Source organism: Grampus griseus, assembly GCF_964374135.1.
Source record: "Grampus griseus genome assembly, chromosome: 10".
Taxonomy (NCBI): domain Eukaryota; kingdom Metazoa; phylum Chordata; class Mammalia; order Artiodactyla; family Delphinidae; genus Grampus; species Grampus griseus.
This window is the reverse complement of record NC_139004.1, coordinates 26,794,411-26,817,738: the sequence shown is the minus strand read 5'-3', so window position 1 is coordinate 26,817,738 and position 23,328 is coordinate 26,794,411. Positions and strand designations below refer to the sequence as shown.

The window sequence follows — 23,328 nt, the reverse complement described above, 5'->3', positions numbered from 1 at the left end:
GAAGGTAATAGTATATTCGCAAATGTGGTTGTTTTACTCAAAGACAGACTTAACTGTTAGAGCACTTGGTTTCACCTATGCTATTAAGGAATGGAGTTTGAGTTCAATTAGTAAACTATTGAAGTTCTAAACTACTGCTAAATCAAAAGTCCCTAGAATTTTATTTGTTTGCTTGTTTGTCTTATTTGTTTCTAAGGTGATTGGAATTATTTTCTTGGGTGTGTGTTTCTACAGTGTTCTTGCATATTCAAGGAAAATACTTTTTCTATCTCAAGTAGCCTGAAGTATGTCAAAAGAGCACATCGAATGATCTCCATCAAGACACATCCCTTGGCTGCTAATCCAACCTAAGAGTGATAAGTACAATGGGTTACAAAGGAGGGTACACAACCCCAGCACATGAAATCCAACAGGGTAAATATTGCATCCATTGTCTCCTACAGTAGTTGTCAAAGAAGAGTTTCTTCCTCCAAAATGAGACACCAGAAGTTACTTTCTTTTTAAGATGTTCCAGTACAATGTAAAAGTAATTACAATATTTAAGAAGGGCATAATATATATTGTAGTCTATATTAGGCATTTTGCATATTTACATATCGGTAATCCTCATAATATTATGAAATAGACTTACTACACTTAATTCACAGATGCAGAAATTGATGCTGAAGGAACGTAAATAACCTGATCCATTTATATAGCCAATAGGTGGCAGAAACCAAATCTGAACCCAGGTATCAGTAACTCCAAAGGCCATATTCATTTCATTATCTGATTAATAATTGCATGTAATTGGGCCTGCAGTAACAGAACTGTTAAAATGTTTCTAGGCTCTAAATCAGTTGAAAACGTCAATTTATTTTTAAAATGAGAATTCTCAAAGTAAATCATGAAACATATTATAGCCAAATCTATCATTCAGTGTAAGTTAGTGGAAAATCCACTGTTACTGCACAACACACACAGCACCTCATTGTTTCTCAAGGATCCAGATGATTATACTTTACTATCCTATCTACCTTGTCTTTCTGGATAGCCAGCCTAGACTGAGAACAAAGAATTTTACCAAGTCCTTAAACTGTCTCCCGTAATGATATAACTCACCAGGAACCTTATTTTTAGTAAGATCACAGGTCCTTTCTTTATGATTTACTCCTGGGACCATCACAAACCTCTCTCTTGGCAACTCAGTCACTATCTCCAGTTGACATCAACCAAGACTCCATAAAGCATCATTTCAATCTTTCACTCTGAAAGTCCAGCATGTTAAACACATTCTACAGAATCTATGTCACAAAGCAGAAATAGATGATTCCTTTCAACACTTATTGTTTGTACATGATAATACATAAATTGTTTTTGTTTTACAAATATAAAGAATTTTAAATCATAGACAAGTGGATAATTTAGGAATGTTTGGATCCATTGACCCCAAATCTATGATCATCTTGTAGAAATTCCAGATATTTAGGAAAATAGATAAGAAGACCTTATTACTGCCTTGAGAAAAAATATTTTTTAAAATACATGAAAAGAAATATATGACAATCAGTAGGATAAATGCCATTACAGTTATATGAAAATAGTTCTTATATGTCTTCTGAATATATTTTCCCTGTAGCACGAAGTTCAACATTGAAGATTTTATAACACAACATTTCTGGACTAGGGATTTTGTGGCTCTAATAAGAAAAGCCCAGATGGTGGAAATTAAGGCAAAGACTAGTATATTGAGTACATTAATAAGGTTATTTTATTATGCTTCATTTTCTCTAAACTTTCTAATTCTCCTTATTAAATTATAGAGAAGTAAATTATTACAGTTAGTGATTTGGGATCCACAATATTTCCGTTTATCGAAAACCATACCACCTTGGATATAAAAATGCACAAAATGTATTTGCTCTCTACTAGTTGAGAAACATGGGGAATTACTTGCCTTTGGATCCTGAGAATATCCTCTTCAGGAGCAAAATTTCCCCAATTAAGTTTGCCCTTATTCCTAAATTACTTTATTATTTTTAATCACCATAAAAATGAATTTTCAAATTTTCCAAAAAGTTTATGGGAAAGAAGTAAGAGGAGAATAGTAAATCCAAACTAAGAAATCAACTGTAAAAGGATACCAATAAAAAGAGACATGGAAAATTTCAAATTTTAACAAATTGCTTCTTATTGAACTGTGGGGCCCAAACTATTCCACTACTTTTGTCCAAAACCGAGATACCATCTATGAAAAAATTTCCTGCCAAGAACCCTCCCTTGGAGGCCTGTCCCAGGGACTCACTCATGCTCTTGCTGGGCAAGAAAGAATCAAGAATTTCCCTATCAGTTGACATGAGGGTAATATTTCAGCCTGTCGCTAAGTAAAAGTCATGTATCTGGTCTTGCTCAAATCATACAGTAAACAATATAAATAATTTAATTTTGCTATGAATGGCAATGATTATTAATGTGGGTCACCAAACCCATAAGCAAATCAGTTAAAACATCCTTTTGTTACCAGAACTCCTGATACTAAGAACAGAGAACATTTCATTGATTTTTATCCTCCTGTTCCATTACAAAGAAATAACAAATATGAGATTATTCCTTTATTCAAGGACTGAAGCCAATTAGAATGACTGTTTTTGAGCCCACATTTTCCAAATTGGAAAGGGAACAATGGCAAAAAGGAAATGTTAGTTCTGATTCAGTAGAAGGCTTTATGACCTAGGTCTTACTCCATGAAAAACATGGAAATTTCCTTTTAACCTGATTGTGCATTTAAGGTTGACCCCAGAAGTAAATTTGAGCTTATTATTTTAAACGCTGTAACACTCAGTCTTTTTTCCCTGCTCAAGATGGCAAGCACAATCCATAATTTAGGTTTTGTGACATAAAAGGTAATTATTGTCCAAATCCTCATAATCACTACCATTTCTTGAAAGCTTACTGTGAATCAGGGACTGTGCTTTGAGAGTTACAATTTGGTATCTACAACAACCTTATAAGGTAGATATTATTTTTTACATTTTATAGATTAAGAGAGGGTAAATAACTGCCCAAAATCAAATAGTAAGTCAAAGGACTAGAATTTTTACCCTGGTATGTTTAACCCCAAATATATAGTCATAACCCCTAGACTTTGGTCAAGTCATATCATTTTTTTGGATTTCTCTTTTCTCAGCTATAAGGTATGGAGTTGAAAAATTTGGGGCAATTTTCAAACTTTGTAAATTTTTTTGAAATGAAATTGAATTTCTTTGAAATGAAATTGTGTATATAACCTTGATTTATAAAAATCAAGCTTCAGGAGGAGAAGAAAAAATAGGTCTCTAAATCTTCCTTTCCCTGTGGTTGTCTGGAAACAGTTTTGCAGTAATCTTGGCTCCTATAGAAAACCTATTTTGAAAATTACTAGACTATAGGACTTTGGGGGACCATCCAAATTCCTTCCACAAATCACATGAACAAAGTGAAGAATAAAAACCATATAATCATCTCAATAGATGCAGAAAAAGGTTTTGACAAAATTCAACACTCATTTATGATAAAAACTCTCCAGAAAGTGGGCATAGAGGAACCTACCTCAACACAATAAAGGCCATATACAACAAGCCCACAGGAAACACATTCTCAATGGTGAAAAACTGAAAGCACTTCCTCTAAGATCAGGAACAAGACAAGGATGTCCACTCTCGCCACTTTTATTCAACATAGTTTTGGAAGTCCTGGCCATGGCAATCAGAGAAGAAAAGGAAATAAAAGGAATCCAAATTGGAAAAGAAGAAGTAAAACTGTCACTGTTTGCAGATGACATGACACTACAGGTAGAAAATCCTAAATATGTTACCAGAAAACTACTCATCAATGAATTTGGTAACGTTGCAGGATACAAAATTAATACACAGAAATCTCTTGCATTCCTATTTTTACCAAAGATATTGATGAATTTAGTAAAGGATTTCATAGTGAACGATTTCATATATGAACACTATTAGGCTGCTGAGAGAAAACGATGGGGTAAGGGTCCTTTCCCTTCCAGTAACTCACCATACTGTTCAGACACTGTAAACACTCCTTATCTGAGGACATTATTTAGACACCTCCTCCCCCAAGAAACAAAAAGCATATGATACCAGATTTACTTTTGGCATAGCAAACAAAGAGGTCATGTTATTCCTGCACAAAGACTCTTGATCAAGATAATCTTACTGTTCTTCTCACCTTGGCTAAACTGTGGATAGGTTTTATTCCCTGTCAGCAGGCCCTTGACCTCCTTTTTCTTAAAGCATTTGCTTGAGAAAACTTGCAATATAAATTGGGTTTGTTTTTGAGATGTTAATATTCTCTCAGTCTCTTCCTAATTTTACAATCCAAGAATGTCTTTCTCAAGGACCTTCTCAAGGAACAGATGATAGCCAAGTTTTGCTAGCCTCTTAGGTTGATGGCAGAAAAAAAAGTAGAAAAATAAGTATGACCCAGATTTTGAGATTTGGATGGAGATGAGAGTGTTTTCAAGGAAACAGACAATAAAGAATACAATGTGTGTGTTAAGTGATGGCGAGAACAAATTTCAAATGATGAGAAGATACTCATGACTTCTATAAAACTTCATGGAATGTGCAAATGGGGAAGAAAGAACTCTATTTGGATAAATGCTTGAACAGATAATAGTGTCATCTGGAGAAAAGAAAGGGAGATTTTGCAATAGTAAGATAAGTCAGAGGAAAGTAACCAAATGAGAAATAAACTCAAGGTGAAAGAAATTGCATAGAATTGATACAGCAGAAAGAAGTGTAATTTAGGTGACTTTGAAGTGACAATGCTTTTCTGTGATCTCCAAATTGGAAACTATGCTCATGCCAAGTACAAAGTGAAATCTCCAAGGCTCTACCCACAAGAACACTCTGTAATATTAAGCACAGATAACAAAACTAATTAAAGAGGCATAGTTCTTACTGAACAACTTAACATTTCAACCCAACCGCAAGGCTATTTCAGAATAAATTGTTCACTAGAATGCCACATGCCCTTTGATCCAAATCTATGCTCCACTGATATTCTAAGTAGTGACAGTCATTAGATTAGTGATAAAATTTTATTACATAGTGAGAATAATGAAAGTTATGTCTTTGTGTGAGACAAAAGGGGGGGAAAGAAAATCAAAGCAATGAGGTCACAAAAACATGGAGGAAGATAGAAAATATGACTTGGCTTGAAACTCTTGGTCATTAAACATTTCCTGACTTACAAAATCCATTAATATTTATGCCAGGAGTGAAAAAAATTGGCTATAGAATACGGCAGTGTTGGAACATTTTTGTGTGCAGCTAATGCTTATCTGAGAATCCTCCCGTTCCTTCAGTCACTGATGTAACTCCTCTTGGTCATGGTCACAAAAGCATGTGGAGTGGAGCTGTTCACCAATGTAAGGTCCCAGAATGTTCAGGGTAGAAGAAGAACCAGGACATGATCACCTTCGTTTTTCTTTCCCTTAAGTATGTCACTTGGGGTTAAGGAAATCGCTTCTCCATGTTTGTACAAGGAGGATGCTCATCAAAACCTTTTATTTTTTCACTTAATCTTTAGTGCTTTCAGGGGAAGAACGAAAAGCCTTGGTGAAAATTATATTTTCTTTTTAGTTATAGCATAATTTTATGTTCACAGTCCTATTGAAATATGGGATCCCCAGAACACAAAATGTTAAAAAAAAATATTAGTCCTCTATACATCTCAGTGTTCCCCTTGAAAGTGAAGGAATTAGCTAGAAAGAAGTCTAATGCCTCTTCCATGCTCAAAAACCTCTAAAAATTAAAAAAAATATTGTGCATCACTATGCTGAGTATTATACTAGACACCTTCTGTGGCTATTTACCAAGTAAACAAGCATTTCAATATTTGAATAATTATTATGATCATACCCAAGTGTACTAGTGAATAAGCACTAGGTGCTCTGATATTACAAGAAATTACAGGTGAGAGGCTGAAAGTAAAGAAGTTAAAAACAAACAAACTTTTATTCTCTTTCCTTAACAGTAAGCCCTATGCAATCAATTTACCATTATAGCCCCTGGGAATGGGTACAGTGTCTTCCACATAAGGAAGGAGAAGAATGTAATATACAGAAGTATCACTTCCAGGAAAAAGGAGAAAGAGACAAGCCAATTCCCTCCAGCCTCAGAAAAATGTGGAAAGAAGTTGGACAAGAGAAGGGAAGTTAGGGGAGAAGTGCCTGTAGCACAGGCTTCTCTTCAGAGCTCCCAACATGAGCAGAGAGAACATGGGAAAGATGGACTGATGAGATGATCAGTAGCATAGAAGCTTTAGCCCCACTTACACACTTAACAAAGAGAGTCCACTAAGGCTGGTCTTGTACCAACCTGGGGTCAACCATAATCAGAGAAAAATAATGGCATATACACTTAGCTAGGCAAAGGAGAAACTTGACACAGACCTCCCCAAGCATCTCAGCTTCCATGTTAATCTCAGCTGGCATGAGACTCAGAACTTTCCATTTGCACTTGGAAATGTGGGAAGGGACACACACAAGTTAGCTGAGCGTCTTGACTGATGTTGGCAGAAAAGATGGTACTCGTAGGAGCAAATTGGTTTTGAATTCAGTGACTTGCCAGAGCCTAATTAAATGGAAGTTGCAGTTATATCTCAGAGGGTCTGCAATGCCAGTGAGACTTGAGGGTGGTCCTCATAAGTGGGAGGACTTGGCCCCCAAATGAGCTGAGAAAGAATAAACCGCAAGTTCACCAGTAGTAAAATTAAAATGCAAACTATGGTCACATGAGGCCCCTCCCTCCATACATTCAGATGTGATCTTGGAGTTGAGGTGGGGAAATGAGTGCCACTCTGAAACACTACACGTTTACTTAGAGGGGCATTCTAAATTACTGTCTGAGGCCCAGTGCCCCAAGGGATTGACAGGGAACGGAGTTCCGCATTATCCAGGGGAATGGCTATCATGAGATTTATTATGTGAAATAGAAAGAAAATGTATTCTTTTTGTACATCTCAGTGTAATGTGAGTAAATGTGTGACTTCATAAGACAACAACAAGAAAATCAATGAACTGTCAAAGCTCAGCAGTTTGGAAACCTCCTGAAGAGTGTTTTTAAACATATGTTGCACAAAAGTCTGTAAGGTTCCATTTGTGAGATTTTACTGTGCTTATTGTACTCAAAGCACTGGTAACAAATTAAAAAAATGCCATGTCAACCATATTTCAGTGAATAAAAAGAAAGAAAAGAAAAGAAGTCAACTATACTTCAATAAATTAAAAAATGAAATAAAATATGCTTCCCTATCCAAGAATATAGGTATTACATAATTTATTTGATACGTTTTTATATTCAAATTGATTAAAATACATAATAGTTTATTTTTGAAGTGAAAAACCCTAGCTAAAGAAAATACCTTTTTCAACTGAAGTTTCTGTGAAACCATTTCACACTATACATATTGTTTCATAGGAATCCATGATGCTTAAATCATTTATTTTTATTTCAAATTCAATATTATTGTTCATTTAGTGTTTTTACCTATGTTCTTTACTATTTTCAATCATTGTCATCAGATTTTGTCTTCAACAATCATCTATTTCTTTTATCTTGAATACCACTTTCCCTTTAAATGTACCCCATTTTCTTCAAAGTAAGAAAAAGAGAAAAGAATTGATTTGGTGACTATTCTGTGTAAGGTTCGGTTCTAGATAAGGAAGTATTAAAAAAAAAAAAGAAAGAAAAAAAAGGTAGCATTCATACAAACCTAGACCAAACTCTTAAGTAACCTAAACCGCTGATATTAATAAAGATTTTTAATATACTTTATAATAATTCAGAAAAACACTTCATCAATATTCAAGAAAAGCGTCAGATTCTAAAACCAGGAGGACTGAATCCCATCAATAGCTGCGTGAAACTATTTCTTCCTGGGAAGGAAGGCTTTTCCAAATGTCTACCTCATCATTTAAAAATGAGCATTTTAAGTTGTGAAACCTGAACATACATTTTAAACAAAGTATATGATGCTCTTAACGAAGAGATTAGGAATAAGGGAGCAAGATTTCTTGGACTGCTTGTCTAGAGTCAAACATGGATGGACTAAACAAAGCCCTCTTTCAGTTTTTTGACTCAAAGAAATCCACTCAATGACAAGTAAGTTATTCTCCCTTTTTAACCAGGGGTATTGTGTTAATAATGACTTGAACAAAAATCAATCTGCTGAAGACAGTTTTAAATATCTAGAGACGTATTTGTGACGTGAAATGAGAGCAAAGCTGTGTTTGCCCTTCGTTTGTCAGAAAGGTCAAGTGTCTCAGAGCATTTAATTTAAAAAGAAAAAAAAAGTGCACAAAACACAACACTATTTCACCAGTTGAAATGGCTCTGGAGTTTTCCATCAACTTCAGAAATTAGTTTCCAAGTGTTGCCTGCTTTCATTCAGTCTGCAACCAGCATGGAGCAGACCACCTGCTGTGAAATAAGGGTGTAGCGACCAACAGTTATTATAGCAGTAGCCGTAAGTTTATTGCTTATTGGTACTAAACTTAAATCTTTGTAATTTTGAATTACTGAGTTAGCTTAGATTTATGGATATGCACAATCATTTAGAATGGCATTCATTCCAGAAGGGTATATTATCTAAACCAATTATCTTATAGTGATGCAGTTGCAATGCTATAGTTATGGTTGTATCAGCATTTCCATTATAAAGTCCTATTTTCAGGGTTTTATAATTTGACCATAAAAATTCTCTCTTGAAACTTGGCAAACAAGGTCTGAGACATAGAACTCAGTTTTCTAAATGAAATTTAAAAAAAAAAAGAATACACATTTGATCTATTCAGCCATTTTAGGCATTAAGTCTGAAAGTAACAACAAAAATACACCAACTATATCTAGACAGAATTAGAGAAAAGAACAATTACCTAAAACACCAAGGTGTAGAAATGGTCAATTTCTATCAATTACATGTTAAGTTCCTGTGAGGTTAAGAAGAACAATGGTTTGAAAGGAGGTTTGAAGATGCAAATGAAAATCTCACCAATGCTAATAGCAAACCAACGATTGGGGCAAGTCACTTTATCTCCAAGGATCAGATCCCTTATATGTGAGGCAGAGAGAATTACACTTGTATAAAGGTGTGAGAATCCAGTAGAAACAAAGACTTTAAAATTGTAAAAGCAGTTTATAAGTATGCAATATTATTTCTTTGGCTGAGAATCGTTCCTTCTTCTCAACTGCCAGGTGTCATTGTCCATACTGCTTGTTTAGATTTATTACATGTGCATAGCTCTCCCCCAAATATATTGTAAACTCACGGAGTAGCGAATCTCTGTTTTTGTCTCCAATGTGTCACATAAAGTTATTTGTTGAATTCATGGAGAATTAAATTGGTTTTACACTCTCCTTTCAGTGGTTGCCTGACTTTATTTTGCATGGAGTCAGTGCTTCTAGTCAGAATTAATCCACCCTAAAAACGTGACGACTGCCCTCTAGTGATCAACAGAGAATGTGCACACGATGCACCATGGAAAGGCCAGAATTTGTTTTTATGAGACAGGTCCATGGGAATTTACTTTTTATAATTTATAGAGCATATAAAACAAATCATAAGTCCTTAAAAATCTAAAATACTTGATACGAAAGGGGGAAGGTATTTCTCTGTGCTGTATTAACGCAAGTGATGAAGAACACAGGCTCTGATGACAGACTCCGTAGGGTCAATCCTGACTCTACTGCTTGCTAGCTTAGTACATTGGCAAGATACCTAGTAACTCTGAGACCCAATTTCCCATCTATAAAATTGAGGCTAATGGTAGCAATTACATCTGAAGGTTATCATAATGATTATAGGGGATAATCCGTGAAAACCTTAGCTTCTATTAAGTATAAGAAAAATGTTCTTTCATTATGTTGTTCTTTCTGCTATTCCATTCTGAGCATAATATTCTTTCCAAAATTGTCATTCATGAAGAGTATCCTCTTTCATGTGTTTTTCTTTGAATATTTTATTTAAACAAGCTTAAAGAAATCTAAAATTGAAAAACAGGCGAATGTTTCTTTTACTATGTAAGGAACAGAATATATGTCAGCTCTTACCTTCAACACACTTATAATTCTTTCACTTATGATATAGAGATGTAATTAAGAATCATTAAGGCCCTGGGCTTAGCACTGAACAGAGTAAAGACGTGGTCTTTACTATTCAGAAATTTACACTCACCTGGGAGAAATATGACATACCGTGCGGGCACTTCAGAGTTGGAGGCATAGAAGGTGAGCTCTGGCAGGAACTGGATTTCAATTCACTTGCTGTGTAAACTTTGGAAAGTTTCTGAACGTTTCTGTGCCTCAATTTCCTTATCTACATCATGCAGAGGAACGTCCATAAAGTATGTGGTATAGTAACTGGAACATTCCAAATGCTCAGATGTTAAACAATGCTGTTTTAACCATTGTTTTTCACACTATCTTGGATTCTAATGCTCACCTAAAATAGATAAATGTTGCCTACCCACACTTTTTTAGTGTTTGCAAACTGGGTAATGAAACGTCTAAGAAGCCCACCTCATTAGAATGTTTCCATGGCAGACAAAGAATCCTATCCATGATAGTCAGCGAGTGAGGAATTATGATTTTCACTTGCTGGGGGTGGGAAAATCTAGACTCAAATAACTTATAACCTCCAAAATGTACAGGAGACCCCCAATTTTTCCACTTCTCAATGATAATCTCAACTTTCCGGGTCTTCTCACACTCAGAACAGAAAGGATCACATACACAGTTGAACTCTCAGGTATGTTAAATTTGCTGAGAAGAAGTATTTTATGGTTCGAGAGGAAGGAGGATTATTTTTTATAAAATCTGAAGAAAGGTGGACTTTTTCCTAGTGATCTGTTTATTTAAGGGGTAAGTTCTGAGGTCAAAACTTGAGTGAATTCTCTATGTGAGACAGTTTTGTTAGAAAGAAAACAAGAGATGCTATAATTTAGGAAAGATGCCATTCTACAAGACAGAAGTTAGAGAATTAGAAAATACATTGTCTTCCCTGAGTCAAGAACATCGATCCTAGATTCAGGGAAGGGGCATAATAAATGGGAATATTATCTAGAAAATGGCTTATCCATTCTGGGATGTTGTCTGTCTCTCACTTGGAAGGACTCAAGTTCTCAAAGACCAAGTTCCACATAGTTACCTGTTATGGAATAGGGATGCATGGAAAAAGAAGGTTATACAAACGAAAGAAGAGTTATTGAGAAAGGTGAGAGAGAGAGAGAGAGAAAGGGATGGTTTGAGGACCACCTACTTAATAGTCCAGTGTTCACCTCTGTGGTTCACCTCAATTAACATTATAGGTGGAAGGTCTTCAGTTCTGCTTTATAAAATTCAACAAACATACATTCAATATATGTTATGGACAGTTGCTAAATTAGGTGATTGGAATTCAAACATAAATTAAAAATAGATCCATGTTCTCAAACAGATTACGGTTTGGTGGAAGAAACTGACAAAAAAAATCTGAAGATTTTAATAAAATCTGATAAGTACTTTCACAGAATGTGGGCGAATAATACTTTGAGAATACCTAAGAGGAAAGGGAGTGTTGACAGGAAGTCTGAAAATATTTTCTGAAGGAGACAGTTTTACCTGAAGGTTTAGTGAGAACAATTTTTCATCAGTTGAAGAAAGGAGGCAACATGTTACCTACCGACCAAGTAGGGAAAACGAACACGAGCAAATGTTTTTTGTTAGCCTGCTCCCGGGCCCTCCACCCCCTCGTTCCCTCCGCCACACCCACACTCCAGCCCCACTTTGTCCCCTCAAGCTTCTCTCTCTGCAGCGTGCTGCACTGGGTCTCAGGCACAGACACGTGGATGTGATTAGTATTTACTCACCATGGTCCACCCCCATGTTGAACGGCCGGGTCACAAAAGGTGAGCATAAGGTGACCTCACTAGACTTTGTGGAACACAGTTTAAAAGGTAGATCCTGATACTGTGTCAGAGTGAGACTATCAAGTCAGTCCACACTTGTTAGGATTTGGGCTACGTTTTGACAGAGCAGTAAAGAGGATATTTGTTTGTAGTGATTGACTACTCCTGAAACAGTGTGTAGCCCCTGCTTCTGTAGAGTTTACAGTGTAATGAAAAAGATACACTAGCAAACTGACCATTAAAAAGGGGCAGGGTCATCTGTAACGTAAACGTAACACATGCCCAGAAATTCCAGGAGTTTGTAACATCAGGCATCTAATTCAGAATAATTCAAGGACTCTAGTCTAGTGAGAAATTCTAGAAGAAGTGGTAGTGATAGCAGAATTGGTAGGAGTTAGCTATAGTAGTGACAGGGCTCGGGGCAGGCAGCCCCCAAATGTGCCAAGGTACCATGTTGACTATTTTGAATTAAAGTTACTTGAGAAACAGTCTGTACAAGAACACTCTGACCCACTTTTGTTCCCCTGAAATCAGGAAAAAAACTCCTATGCGAAGGCATCCTTACAAAGCTGTATAAACAAACGTTGTTACTTCTTCATTCATTTGCCACCCCAAGCAAAACCCCTCTGATTTCAAACCCAGTCATTGTGTCCAACCCCAGTGGTGCAAACTATTCCTGTGCATAAACAGCAGATTTGAAAAAGCAATGTTAGCACAGTAATTGTAAAGACGAAGAAACAGAACTTGAGTTACTGTAATTCTGTGAGACCATTTGAAGTTTTAATTTGAATTTAAGATTGAAAACAGTAAAACGGTGCAAACTCTAAGGTGTTTTATACATATTTATATGCATATATACGTGTGTGTGTATATATATATATATATATGCATATATATGAAATTATGTATAAAATGTGAAATATTTTCCTGAATTACCTGACCCAGGCCTCAAATATACAGGAACACCACCAGAGGAAAGACGTAGCCTGGACAGAAGGAACAGCATATGTGAATTTAAGGAGCTCAGAGATTGCCGCTGAGAGATTACGGGGAGTGCATACTGAAGAGTTAGGCCCTTTGCAAAATCAGGAAGAAGCCTGGGAGCTAAGTTTTGAAATTTGAACTTGAACTGATAGGTAACTGGGAGCCATCGAATCCCAAGTGTGGATTAGCATGATCGTTTGTACTTTCTAGAGATAATTATGACTACATTGTGAGAAAAGGTCATGGGGGTGACACTGAGTGGAAGATCAGTTATGTGACTGCTGTCATTTCAGTGAGAGAAAATGATGCTCTGAATTAAGGTCGTAGGTCCACCACTAGAGAAAAACACAAGTGGAAAGAGGGGTGTCCTGGTACTGCTAGGATTTTGGCTTGGGTAACGGAGTGGGTGGCAGTGCCAGTCACAGAGCTAAGGAGAGGGCTGGAGCAGGGGGTTCAGGAGAAAGGGTCATTTTGGTCATAAGTTGCATGCTTTTCCAGTGGGATACAGAAACAGAAGTATCTTGGACGCACCTGAATATATTACCCAGAAGCTGAAGACAGACCTAGAAAGAGATATAGATTTGAGAGTCTGGGGAGAGAGATGTTTGGCTAGTTGAAGCTCTTTGGGCCGTATACTCTCATTAGAAGTCCTGTGACCCAGATCCCTGGCGCTGCACCTCTTATTTCTACCACGGCAAACTCTATCACCGTCCTTTACTAACTCTATGTCCTTAGTCAGGCTGTTTCATTTCACTGGGCCTCAATAATCTGTAACCTAGCAGTTATCATACATTAGGGGGAGGACATATTTTGAGAGTTCTTAAAATATTTGTCTATATTTTTTTTTCATAACTGCCTCATAAGCTGTTCTAGTATTTTCCCAGTTAGAAAGTCTTTCTTTGGATCTAGATTTTTGGCATCTCCAAGAATTCCTATTTAAAATAAAATTTCCTTGACATGTAATTAATAAATAAGGATAACAGCTATTAAATTATGTTTATTGTGTGCCAGACACAGCCCTAAATAACGTGCATATTTTAAGTCATCCAATCTCTTAAAAGCCCTGTAGGTAGGTACTATTTTTTTTAAAATATGACCTTATATTAATATTAGTAATTTTTTTTATAGGAAATGACAATGGCTCTTAACATCTTTTTATTTATTTATTTATTTATTTTGCAGTACGCGGGCCTCTCACTGTTGTGGCCTCTCCCATTGTGGAGCACAGGCTCCGGACGCGCAGGCTCAGCGGCCATGGCTCACGGGCCCAGCCGCTCCGCGGCACGTGGGATCTTCCCGGACCGGGGCACAAACCCGTGTTCCCTGCATCGGCAGGCAGACTCTCAACCACTGCGCCACCAGGGAAGCCCCGGTAGGTACTATTTTTATTACCCATTTTTCAGATGAAAAAACTGGGGAAAGAAAAGTCAAGAAACTTGCCCCAGGTCTCACAGCTGGTGGTAGGATCTGAACCCACACAGTCTAGCTCCAGAATCTGTGCTCTTGATGACTAATCTATACTACTGTTAATTTCTTTAGTAGGATAAATTGTTAATGAAGAATTACGTTGGTCAGGTCAGAATGCCTGGTAAGTGTGATTAACTTATAGAATAAGGTTTTGGCAGAATGAGATTCAGGGCTGATGAACTTTAGTGGGGAGAAGTAAAGATGCTGTCTTGTTGAATGCTGGGCCAGGCACGGTGCTCGACCTTCTGGACATTTGGGTGTAGAGGAGGACATGCCTAGTGGAAGGGGTATAAATAGGGACAAGAGAGTCACAAAGAAGGAGGAATCCATCAAAGACGCATTCAGATACTTTATATTGAAAGCACCTGTCTACCCCCAGTTTTTCCACATAATTATGTGTTTACCCATTTGTATATTTCCCCAGGAACGTTATATGCATGATGTGGTACCAAATTCCTGATCCAATGGTTGAAAAGTGAGAGAGTCTTTGGGGACAAAGAATCTGTAAAGCATTTCAAATATTTGATAGCACTTTCCCCCTCCCTGTCTCCATTTGTTTTCTTCTCGTTCATTTTATCTTGATTTTGTTGTAACAGATGCCGATAGAGTTTTTGACACTGAGAATGCCAGATCCATCATTAATGTGTTGCCAAACTGGGGAAGATTTACTAACAATATGTTTTGCCTGCATCAGTTCGCAGTCTCTCGTAGAGAGACTCATTTGAATAACATCTGAATAAGGGAGTTAATAATAGTAGCCTAGAAGCAAAAGCCAGATTGGATTAATGAGCAACTGACCCAAATCTTCACCCTGAATTAAAATTGAATGGCATTAGAATAATTTTGGAGGCACAAAATGTTCTGTCAATACTAGACCCTCCTTCCACCCTTTCCCTGCTTCCCCTCCTGCTACCACATTTTTAACATAGTACTTGCCTTTGCCCCTTTCTGGCTTTACCTGGGAGTTAAGAAAGGATATATTGGATTGACATTATGATCACTTCATAGCATCAGCAAAAAATATTATTCTGAAATTGGTTACAAATTTTAATTATTCAGAAATGATGTATCGAGTAGTTCATGCTGATGTACAGAATAAATGTAATGGCTAAAAATGGTAAGGGGGATTAAGAAAATTTTCTTCTTCTAAATTCAAATATCTAAGAATGTTACAATGTTATATTCAGTTTGTGCATTTGTTTGTAAGAGAGAGAGTGGAGGGAGACAGAATTATTGGTGGTTAGCCATTCAGACCCATCTATTTATAATAGTAGCACATATTTGCTGTGAGACACGATTGTCTCCTTTGAGAAATATAACGTGAGCTTGTGCCTATCTAAATACAACAAAATATATAAAAGGTAGAGGGGTCAAAGGAAGGTATGTATGTGGGAGGTATTTGAAAGCCCTATTTTATTTCACAGTTAATATATCAGAATTGAATTTCCAGGTTTTGTTGTTGTTGTTGTTAATCCTTAAGTATTAAATATAGAATGACTTCAAAAATCCTAAGTGTACACCATGATAAATGCACCCATATAACTAATACCCAGATCAAAAACAGAAGATCGCCAGCAACCCAGCCATTCCCTTCCATCCCCTAAAAAAAAAGGTAACCACTAGTTGACTTCAATTTCCATAGATTCTCTTTGTGGTTTTGTATTTTATATCAGAAAAATCAATCTATAACTTTTGGAGTCCAGTATCTTTCATCCTGTGTGTGTGAGATTCAACCATGTTGGTGTGAATAGTAATAGGTCATTCATTCCCCTCTTATATGTATGACTAGACCACCATTTATTTATCCATTTTATTGTTAAAAACATTGACTTATTTCCAGTGTAGGGCTGCTATGAAAATTGTGTATGTCATTTTTGGTCAACATATGTGAATTTTGTTAGGTACTTAAATATAAAAAATAATTTCCACAAACTTAAGAAAATACTGATTGTTCTTACACCTCTGTTTGGCTGGGAAATTCAAGACACTGTTCATAAACCCACACTTTGTACCTGAATCATTAACCAGTGTCCAAGAGGGAACACCCTGGCGTTTTCTTAGTTTGCCCATATATGGGGCACATGGTAAAGGGAGGAGGGTGAGGTTTGCAAGGTGCCAGGAGTCCAACATCCAAAAACAGAGTCAGACCACCTATTATAAGCACATTCTGTGTGTCAGACACGATTAGAGGCACTTAGGGTATGTCAGTAGACAAAACAGAGAACAATGCCTCGTATCATTGAACTTTCATTCTATTTAGGAAGACAGAACATGCACAGCAGAGATAATACATGAGTAAAACAAATAGGATGTTAGATTCCAATGAACCATCTGGAAAAAAAGAGAGATTAGAGGAAGGAGGATCAGGGATGCAGGAGGGTGGGGGCAGAGGTAGAACATAAAATCGGATGGTCAGGATAGTTCTCACTGAGAAGGGGAAATTGCAACAAATAAAGCAGATGAAATTGTTAGTCCAGCAGAATCTAAGGAAGAACCACGCAGGTGGAAGGAGCAGCCAGTGCAAGGGCCCTAAGGAAGCAGGATACCTGCTGGAGTGTCTGCGAAACAGCAAGGAAGCGGGTGTGAAGGAGGGATGTGAGCCAGGGGAGGAGGAGCGGAAGGAGATTAAATCACAGGGGAAAAGGGAGACAGATGATGAAAAATCTGATAGATCATTGTGAGGAATTACCGAGTAAAACGGGGCGCCGTGAGAGAGTTCTGAGCAAAGGAGTAACATAATCTGATTTGTCTTTTAAAAAGATTTCTGGGCTTCCCTGGTGGCGCAGTGGTTGAGAGTCTGCCTGCCGATGCAGGGGACACGGGTTCGAGCCCTGGTCTGGGAAGATCCCAGTGCCGCGGAGCAACTAGGCCCGTGAGCCACAACTACTGAGCATGCGCGTCTGGAGCCCGTGCTCCGCAACAAGAGAGGCCGCGACGGTGAGAGGCCCGCGCATCGCGATGAAGAGTGGCCCCCGCTTGCCACAACTAGAGAAAGCCCTCGCACAGAAACGAAGACGCAACACAGCAAAAATTAATTAATTAATTAATAAACTCCTACCCCCAACATATTCTTAAAAAAAAAAGATTCCTTTAGCTGCTGCATTGAGACTAGCCTGCAGGAGGATAAGGGTGGAAACTGAGAGACCAGTTAGAAGCCTACTAAAATAATCTGGGTGAGACATGATTTTGATTCAGGCCAGAGGAGGAGTAGTTGAATTCTAATATATATTTTGAAGATAGCGTCAACAGGATTTACTGTCAGATTGAATGTGGAACGTGAAAGGTCTTGGCGTCAAGGAGAGCCCAGTGTTTTTGGCTTGGACAGCTACAGGTGGAGCAGGTTTTTATAATAACACATGAATGAAGCCAAGGTCTGCCTCCCAGTACGCCGTTCATCACACAATTCAACGGGAGATTAAAAGAGCTAATATGTGTAAGGTGGAAACAGATTTAAAAATATAAACAGGTAATGAGCTGAGGCACAACTGGGGCAAAATGGATTGTGGTTCTCTGTGTGGACAACAGAGTGAGACTTCCTGGTCTCAAATCCAGACTCTGCTTCTTTCTTGCAAAACGATTTTCAGAAAATCAGTTACTTTCTTTATCTCTAAGTTTCCTCTTGTGCAGAACGGAAATAAGAGTATATAATTATTATGGATGAAGATGTTGGAATGTAAAGACTTTAGAATTGGAGTTGAATTTGGGTTCCTGGGAAATTCTGTAGTAACTTATGATACTGTATTCACCTCTTTGACCTCAGTTTCTTTATTTGAAAAGAAAGAATTGTACTCACTTCTGCAGCACATATATTTAAAAAAAGTTGAAAAGCAAGCAAATAGTACCTAACGTGTGTGTGTAAGGAAAAAATAATGTATTTGGCATAAAGTAGGTATCATCATTAGAAGTTAACTATAACTTGCAATTTTTCTTCTTTTGTGTATTTATATTTCCCTCTTTAAAAATGATTTAAGTAAGCCAACGGAGTTTTTTATCCATTTCATTTATATCTGATTTTTATCAGCAAAGATGACATAGCACAGAACGGTCTTCAGAAAATACTAAGCAGGCTTGTTCTTGAGATGGTACGAAGATGGTAAAAGAAAAAAACACCATCTGTTTAAACCACTCTATACCTTGCTTTCACTTCAAAACAGCAGATTAATAATACTATTGGACCTAGGAAACACTGTGAATTAGATAAAGTTCATGTGTAATGCCCTTCCTGTCACCATACTCTATCATGTCTCTATTTTCTGTCACTTTCCATCCCTAACTGGTTCGCTAACCTCACTATCTCACTCCTACATCTTCAGAACTACATAAATAAATATAAACTTACATCTACAGGATCATTTCATAGTGGATCTGTACCACCCATCAGCTCATTCCGCATACATTGAGAGTCTATGCAAATTAAATGGTGAACACTTAGCAGTAAGCCGGGTACCGTCTGTGAGGGCTACAGTTAGACTGGTCTACTCAATTTGGCAATGACAATATAAACTAAAATAATGGCTGGGTTCCCTAGTTTCAAAAACTTCTTACTAACACTTAAAAGGCAGTCTTTTAATTCAGGACTTTAATGCATTTGTTGAATTTTCAGTTGCAAACGATGATAATATTCACATTTAGTGATATTTTTATGCAAGGCATCTGATATTAAGCATTAGTATATATAAAAGGATTCTTAAAATATGTTTGAGCCTATTCAGAAAGGTATCGACGATCACAATAAGGTACTGGGTTATACAAGCAATCTTTGGAGTCTCATGTTTCGTAAGTTCTCAATAATACCGTTATAAGAAAAGGCTGGATGGTAACCTCTGAACATCTTTGTGATATGGATTCATGCCTTGCACCAGCTCTGCTGCTTCCTGTGGAGCCTGCACACATCAGATGGGGAGATGAAATACTGGAATTATGGTATTCTATGCTTTCCTTTCAAATGTGAAAGTGCCTGTAAAAATACTCAGTAATATACCTGCATATTGTCCTTTGACTATTCTTAAAATTTAGCAACAGGAGGATTTAAATCTCCTTAGACTTAAAAGAAAAAAATTATCTTTATTAAAATGTGTGTTTTACAAATATGGCGGCAAGGGAATTTAGACTATCTCTACATTGGTATGTGAAACAAACATAAAAACAAGAAAAAGTAACTTCCTGGATGAGCGATATTTATAAGAAACTCCTGTTATTCAGAAGGTTTAACTTCTTGCTTGTAGTTCATTCACGTATCCATCATACATTTATTTATTTATCAAAACTTGGTTGCCCGTATACCATATTTTTGGTACAAGAGAGATGAAGGTGAATATGTAAGGACTCTTTTACTCTCACCACCAAATTTCCTGAAATAATTGGGATTCAAAATGGTTGATCTCTGTCCCATTAGGTGTCACTGTTTCACAGCTTTACGTCTAATCCAAACCCCGAAGTTCTTTGGTATATATTGTGTAAAAACAAAACAAATAATAAAAGACATGATTCCTGCCCTAAAATTGCTTAAAATATCTTTAATTTGCGGATGAAAGCCTATGAGAAAAGCCTTACTGAAAAGTAAATTAAGGAGTTACTACAACTGTGTGTTATGGGCGCCAGGAAAAATGCCTCACCTTATAGAGTTTCTCCCATTTTGATGTAATCATTCATTCATTCAGCAAATATATTAAGTTCAAACTATGGTCTAAAGGATGCAATATATTTGGGGACACAGAAATATCCAAAAATTTTTTTTCTTTCTGTATAGCAGGGAATGTAGATAAACCATCAAATAATCATTCTGTAATGTGATAAACATTTTATAAAAGTATGGCCAACAGTATGTGATTTTAGGAGGAAAAAATTTAATATAGGAGATTCTGAAAGATAAATAGGAAGGCCAGAACTAGGGTGAAATGATTGAGGCATTTTCCTTGAACACAAAATTTAAGGTGATGCCAAATAATTCAGTAATCAAGACAAATAATGCTTTAACAAAATAATTTTAAAATCAAGTTGGCAAACTATGGTCCATGGGCTGACCAACTATTTTTGTAAAGTTTTATTGGGCTTTCAACAAGTAAGAATGAAAGGTAAGGTTATTCTAGGAAGAGAAAATAACATGAGAAAACACTAGAAGATTTGAGAATGGCACATGAGATGTTTAAGAATGATAACTAGTCTTGTGAGGTTAAGAAGACTGAATAAAAGTGGGTTTTTGTTTGTTTTAATGTGAAATTCTGGATTATAGAGTCATTTCACCCTCTTTAAAGTTTACATCCTACTGGAAGCAATGAATTAGATTAACTGACCTTGAAGTGTTTGCGATTTATTTGAAAATATGATGGGCTTTAAATAATATTTGCTGAATTGAATAGTTTTCCTACTATTTTAAGAAACCTAGAAGGAATGAGGGGGACATAGGAAAGGAAGGGAGGTATTGGAAAGGGGCAGAGAAAAGGGTAAGTGCTTAGAAGGCACAGTTTTCTTACTATACAAACTTGCTGGTCTACCATGCATGAAATAAGAACAATGTGTGTAGAAATCGTATATGCACAGAGCACTAAGGGGATATGTAAGAAGACTAAAGATAGGTGGAACATATGGAAGTTTTCTTTTAAGAAATGAAATTCTGTATCTATTTGGGGGGACTTGGTTTTTTAAATTTTTTCCAGCTTTACTGAGGCATGATTGACACAAATTAGACATATTTATGTTGTACAATCTGGAGTTTTAAGAAGTACATGGTGATTTAATACATGTACACCTTGTGAAATGATTACCACAGTCAAGCTAATTAACACATCCATCACCTCAGTAGTTACCATTTGTTTTCCCTGTGGTAAGAACACTTAAGATTTATTCCCTTAGCAAATTTCAAGTACCCATACAGTATTAGTAACTATAATCACCGTGCTGTACTGTAGAGCCCCAGAACTTACAAGAATCATCTTATAACTGACAGTTTGTAGGCTCTGACCAATATCACCCCTTCCCCCAGCCCCTAGCCCCTGGCAACCACCGTCCTATTCTCTAGTTCTATGAAGTCATGCACAAAATAACAAATAGTGTATGATCTCACTTATATGTAGAATCCAAAAAAGTCTGTATCTATTTTGAAGGGAAAAAATACCTATAATGGCATAGGTTGATTGGAAGCATGTGCTATGGGAGTGGCGGAGAATGTTGGGAAGGATAGTGATTTGAAGCATATGTACAACATGAAGAAAAACAGACACAGTAATGCTCAAAGGAATAAAGGTTACCTAAAGTAGTGTACCTGGTTCTGTACCATATGAAGACGAAGAACACAATGAGAGTTTTTAAATTTTATATAAATGATATCAAATATATGTATATTTGAACTGCTTATGCATCTAGATATAATGGCATCTGTATTCAATTTTTAGATCATTACTGGTTCTTCCATAAAGCTCACCAGTAAACTTCAAGGTCAACAATGAATTATCTTACACTGTGGAAAATTTCTGGACTCAGGGAGCAATCCTTAAGAAAGTAAGGGTACCACAACCTAAAATCTGGCCTTGTTACCACTTAATGACTTCATACTAAAGAACTCTTAAGAGGGTGTAAATTTCCCATCTCACAACCTGGACCAGACACAGTGTTGAAATTAGAGTAGGTCATGCATCTCAACTCACCTATATCGTGTGGCCTTCATGAAGTTTGCCTATGTCTAATATGTTTTTCTTTAAAATCGGAATGACACTTACAACAAACTTCAAAGCAATGTCAAAGACACTAAGGAATGCTACAGTTATCACCAAGCTCCATGATACGTTTCTGCACTCCCAGGAGTTTACAGTAAGAAAAATAAGTTGTTATCAAGTATAGCATCAAAAACATAAACCACAGTCATAGCAGTATAGTTTTTCCTTTTTCCAGGTTCCTCATTATTTTTAGTCATAGCCTTAACTGAGAAACCACTGAATATGAACCACCAAAATGAGAGAGGCAAAACAGCAAAGTAAAAGATGGCTAGAGCAATAAGCAGATTTTAATTCTTAAACTAGCATCCATCTCTCCAGTGTCTGTGATGGATGGTTTAAGAAAAGACCTCACAAAATCCAACAGTATAATGATGTGACATTCAGTACACAAGCACATTGCCTTAGCAGGGCCTTCCTCAGTGAGAGCAGAGAATATTGCTCAGAAATTTGGCCACGGGTCACTTGGACAGGGTGGTCACTGTGACGGTGTCTTGCTGCATTAGTTGTTTGTTTGTTTTCCCTTTCATTTATACGAAAGCTATCTGCTCTGGCTCTTGGTTTTTAGAGTCGAAGTATCCATATACCCACATGTTTTCGCCGTGTTTATCACAATATTCCTTTAGCAGTTTATATTTTCCATATTCAGTTACATTTATTACCTTATGCCATGACAGCCTTATGATATAAGGGAGCTATCCACTACATTGACTGCGAACAAACACGTCCAAATTGAGAGAAAAATAAATAAATGTTGTATATCATTAGCAGGAAGTGAAAAACTTTCAGGTTCTAAACACAGTTCTGGCCAAATCATATTCAGCCAACAGTTATTTACTTCTCTCTCAACTGCTGCTCACCCCTTCTCTCACTGTCTCTGGGCTTCATCTATCTCCCCCTTCCTCCTTCTTTAATGATGTTCCTCTCTTAAGACTTCCAAATAGAACCACTATTTACTTCTTTATTTTAGTTTATTCCTTCTTCAGCCAACTTCCCAAAAATGCCTGTGCTAGTCTTTCTTACCCAACCTTTTCGCTTCTTCTTTCAAACTCTTCCCTCTGTTTTGGCCAAATCAAACTGATTGAGTCTATTCTTAGGCAAAGTTTCTTACTTTAGGAATCTCTTCCCGACCTACTGTGTACCCTTATGAATTCTGTATCCAGGTATTAATAGAATTCCTGTCACTTTCTTGGGTTTATCAGGCAGTCTAGTGTCAACCTGAGTATCTGTCAGAGAATG

The 23,328-nt window shown here is 36.9% G+C and overlaps 1 protein-coding gene across 1 annotated transcript in view; it reads right to left on the bottom strand.

Moving 5' to 3' along the window:
- Nucleotides 1–14,653, bottom strand: part of LOC309828217 (ADP-ribosylation factor-like protein 6-interacting protein 6) — a gene marked incomplete at both ends in the record, with an annotated part of 30,940 nt that extends 16,287 nt beyond the window's left edge. Inside the window, 2 exons of the mRNA XM_082663480.1 lie at nucleotides 10,219–10,359; nucleotides 14,480–14,653. Coding sequence (XP_082519606.1) covers nucleotides 10,219–10,359; nucleotides 14,480–14,653 — 315 coding nt within the window. The remainder of the gene's footprint in view (nucleotides 1–10,218; nucleotides 10,360–14,479) is intronic.
- Nucleotides 14,654–23,328: the final 8,675 nt, after the last annotated feature.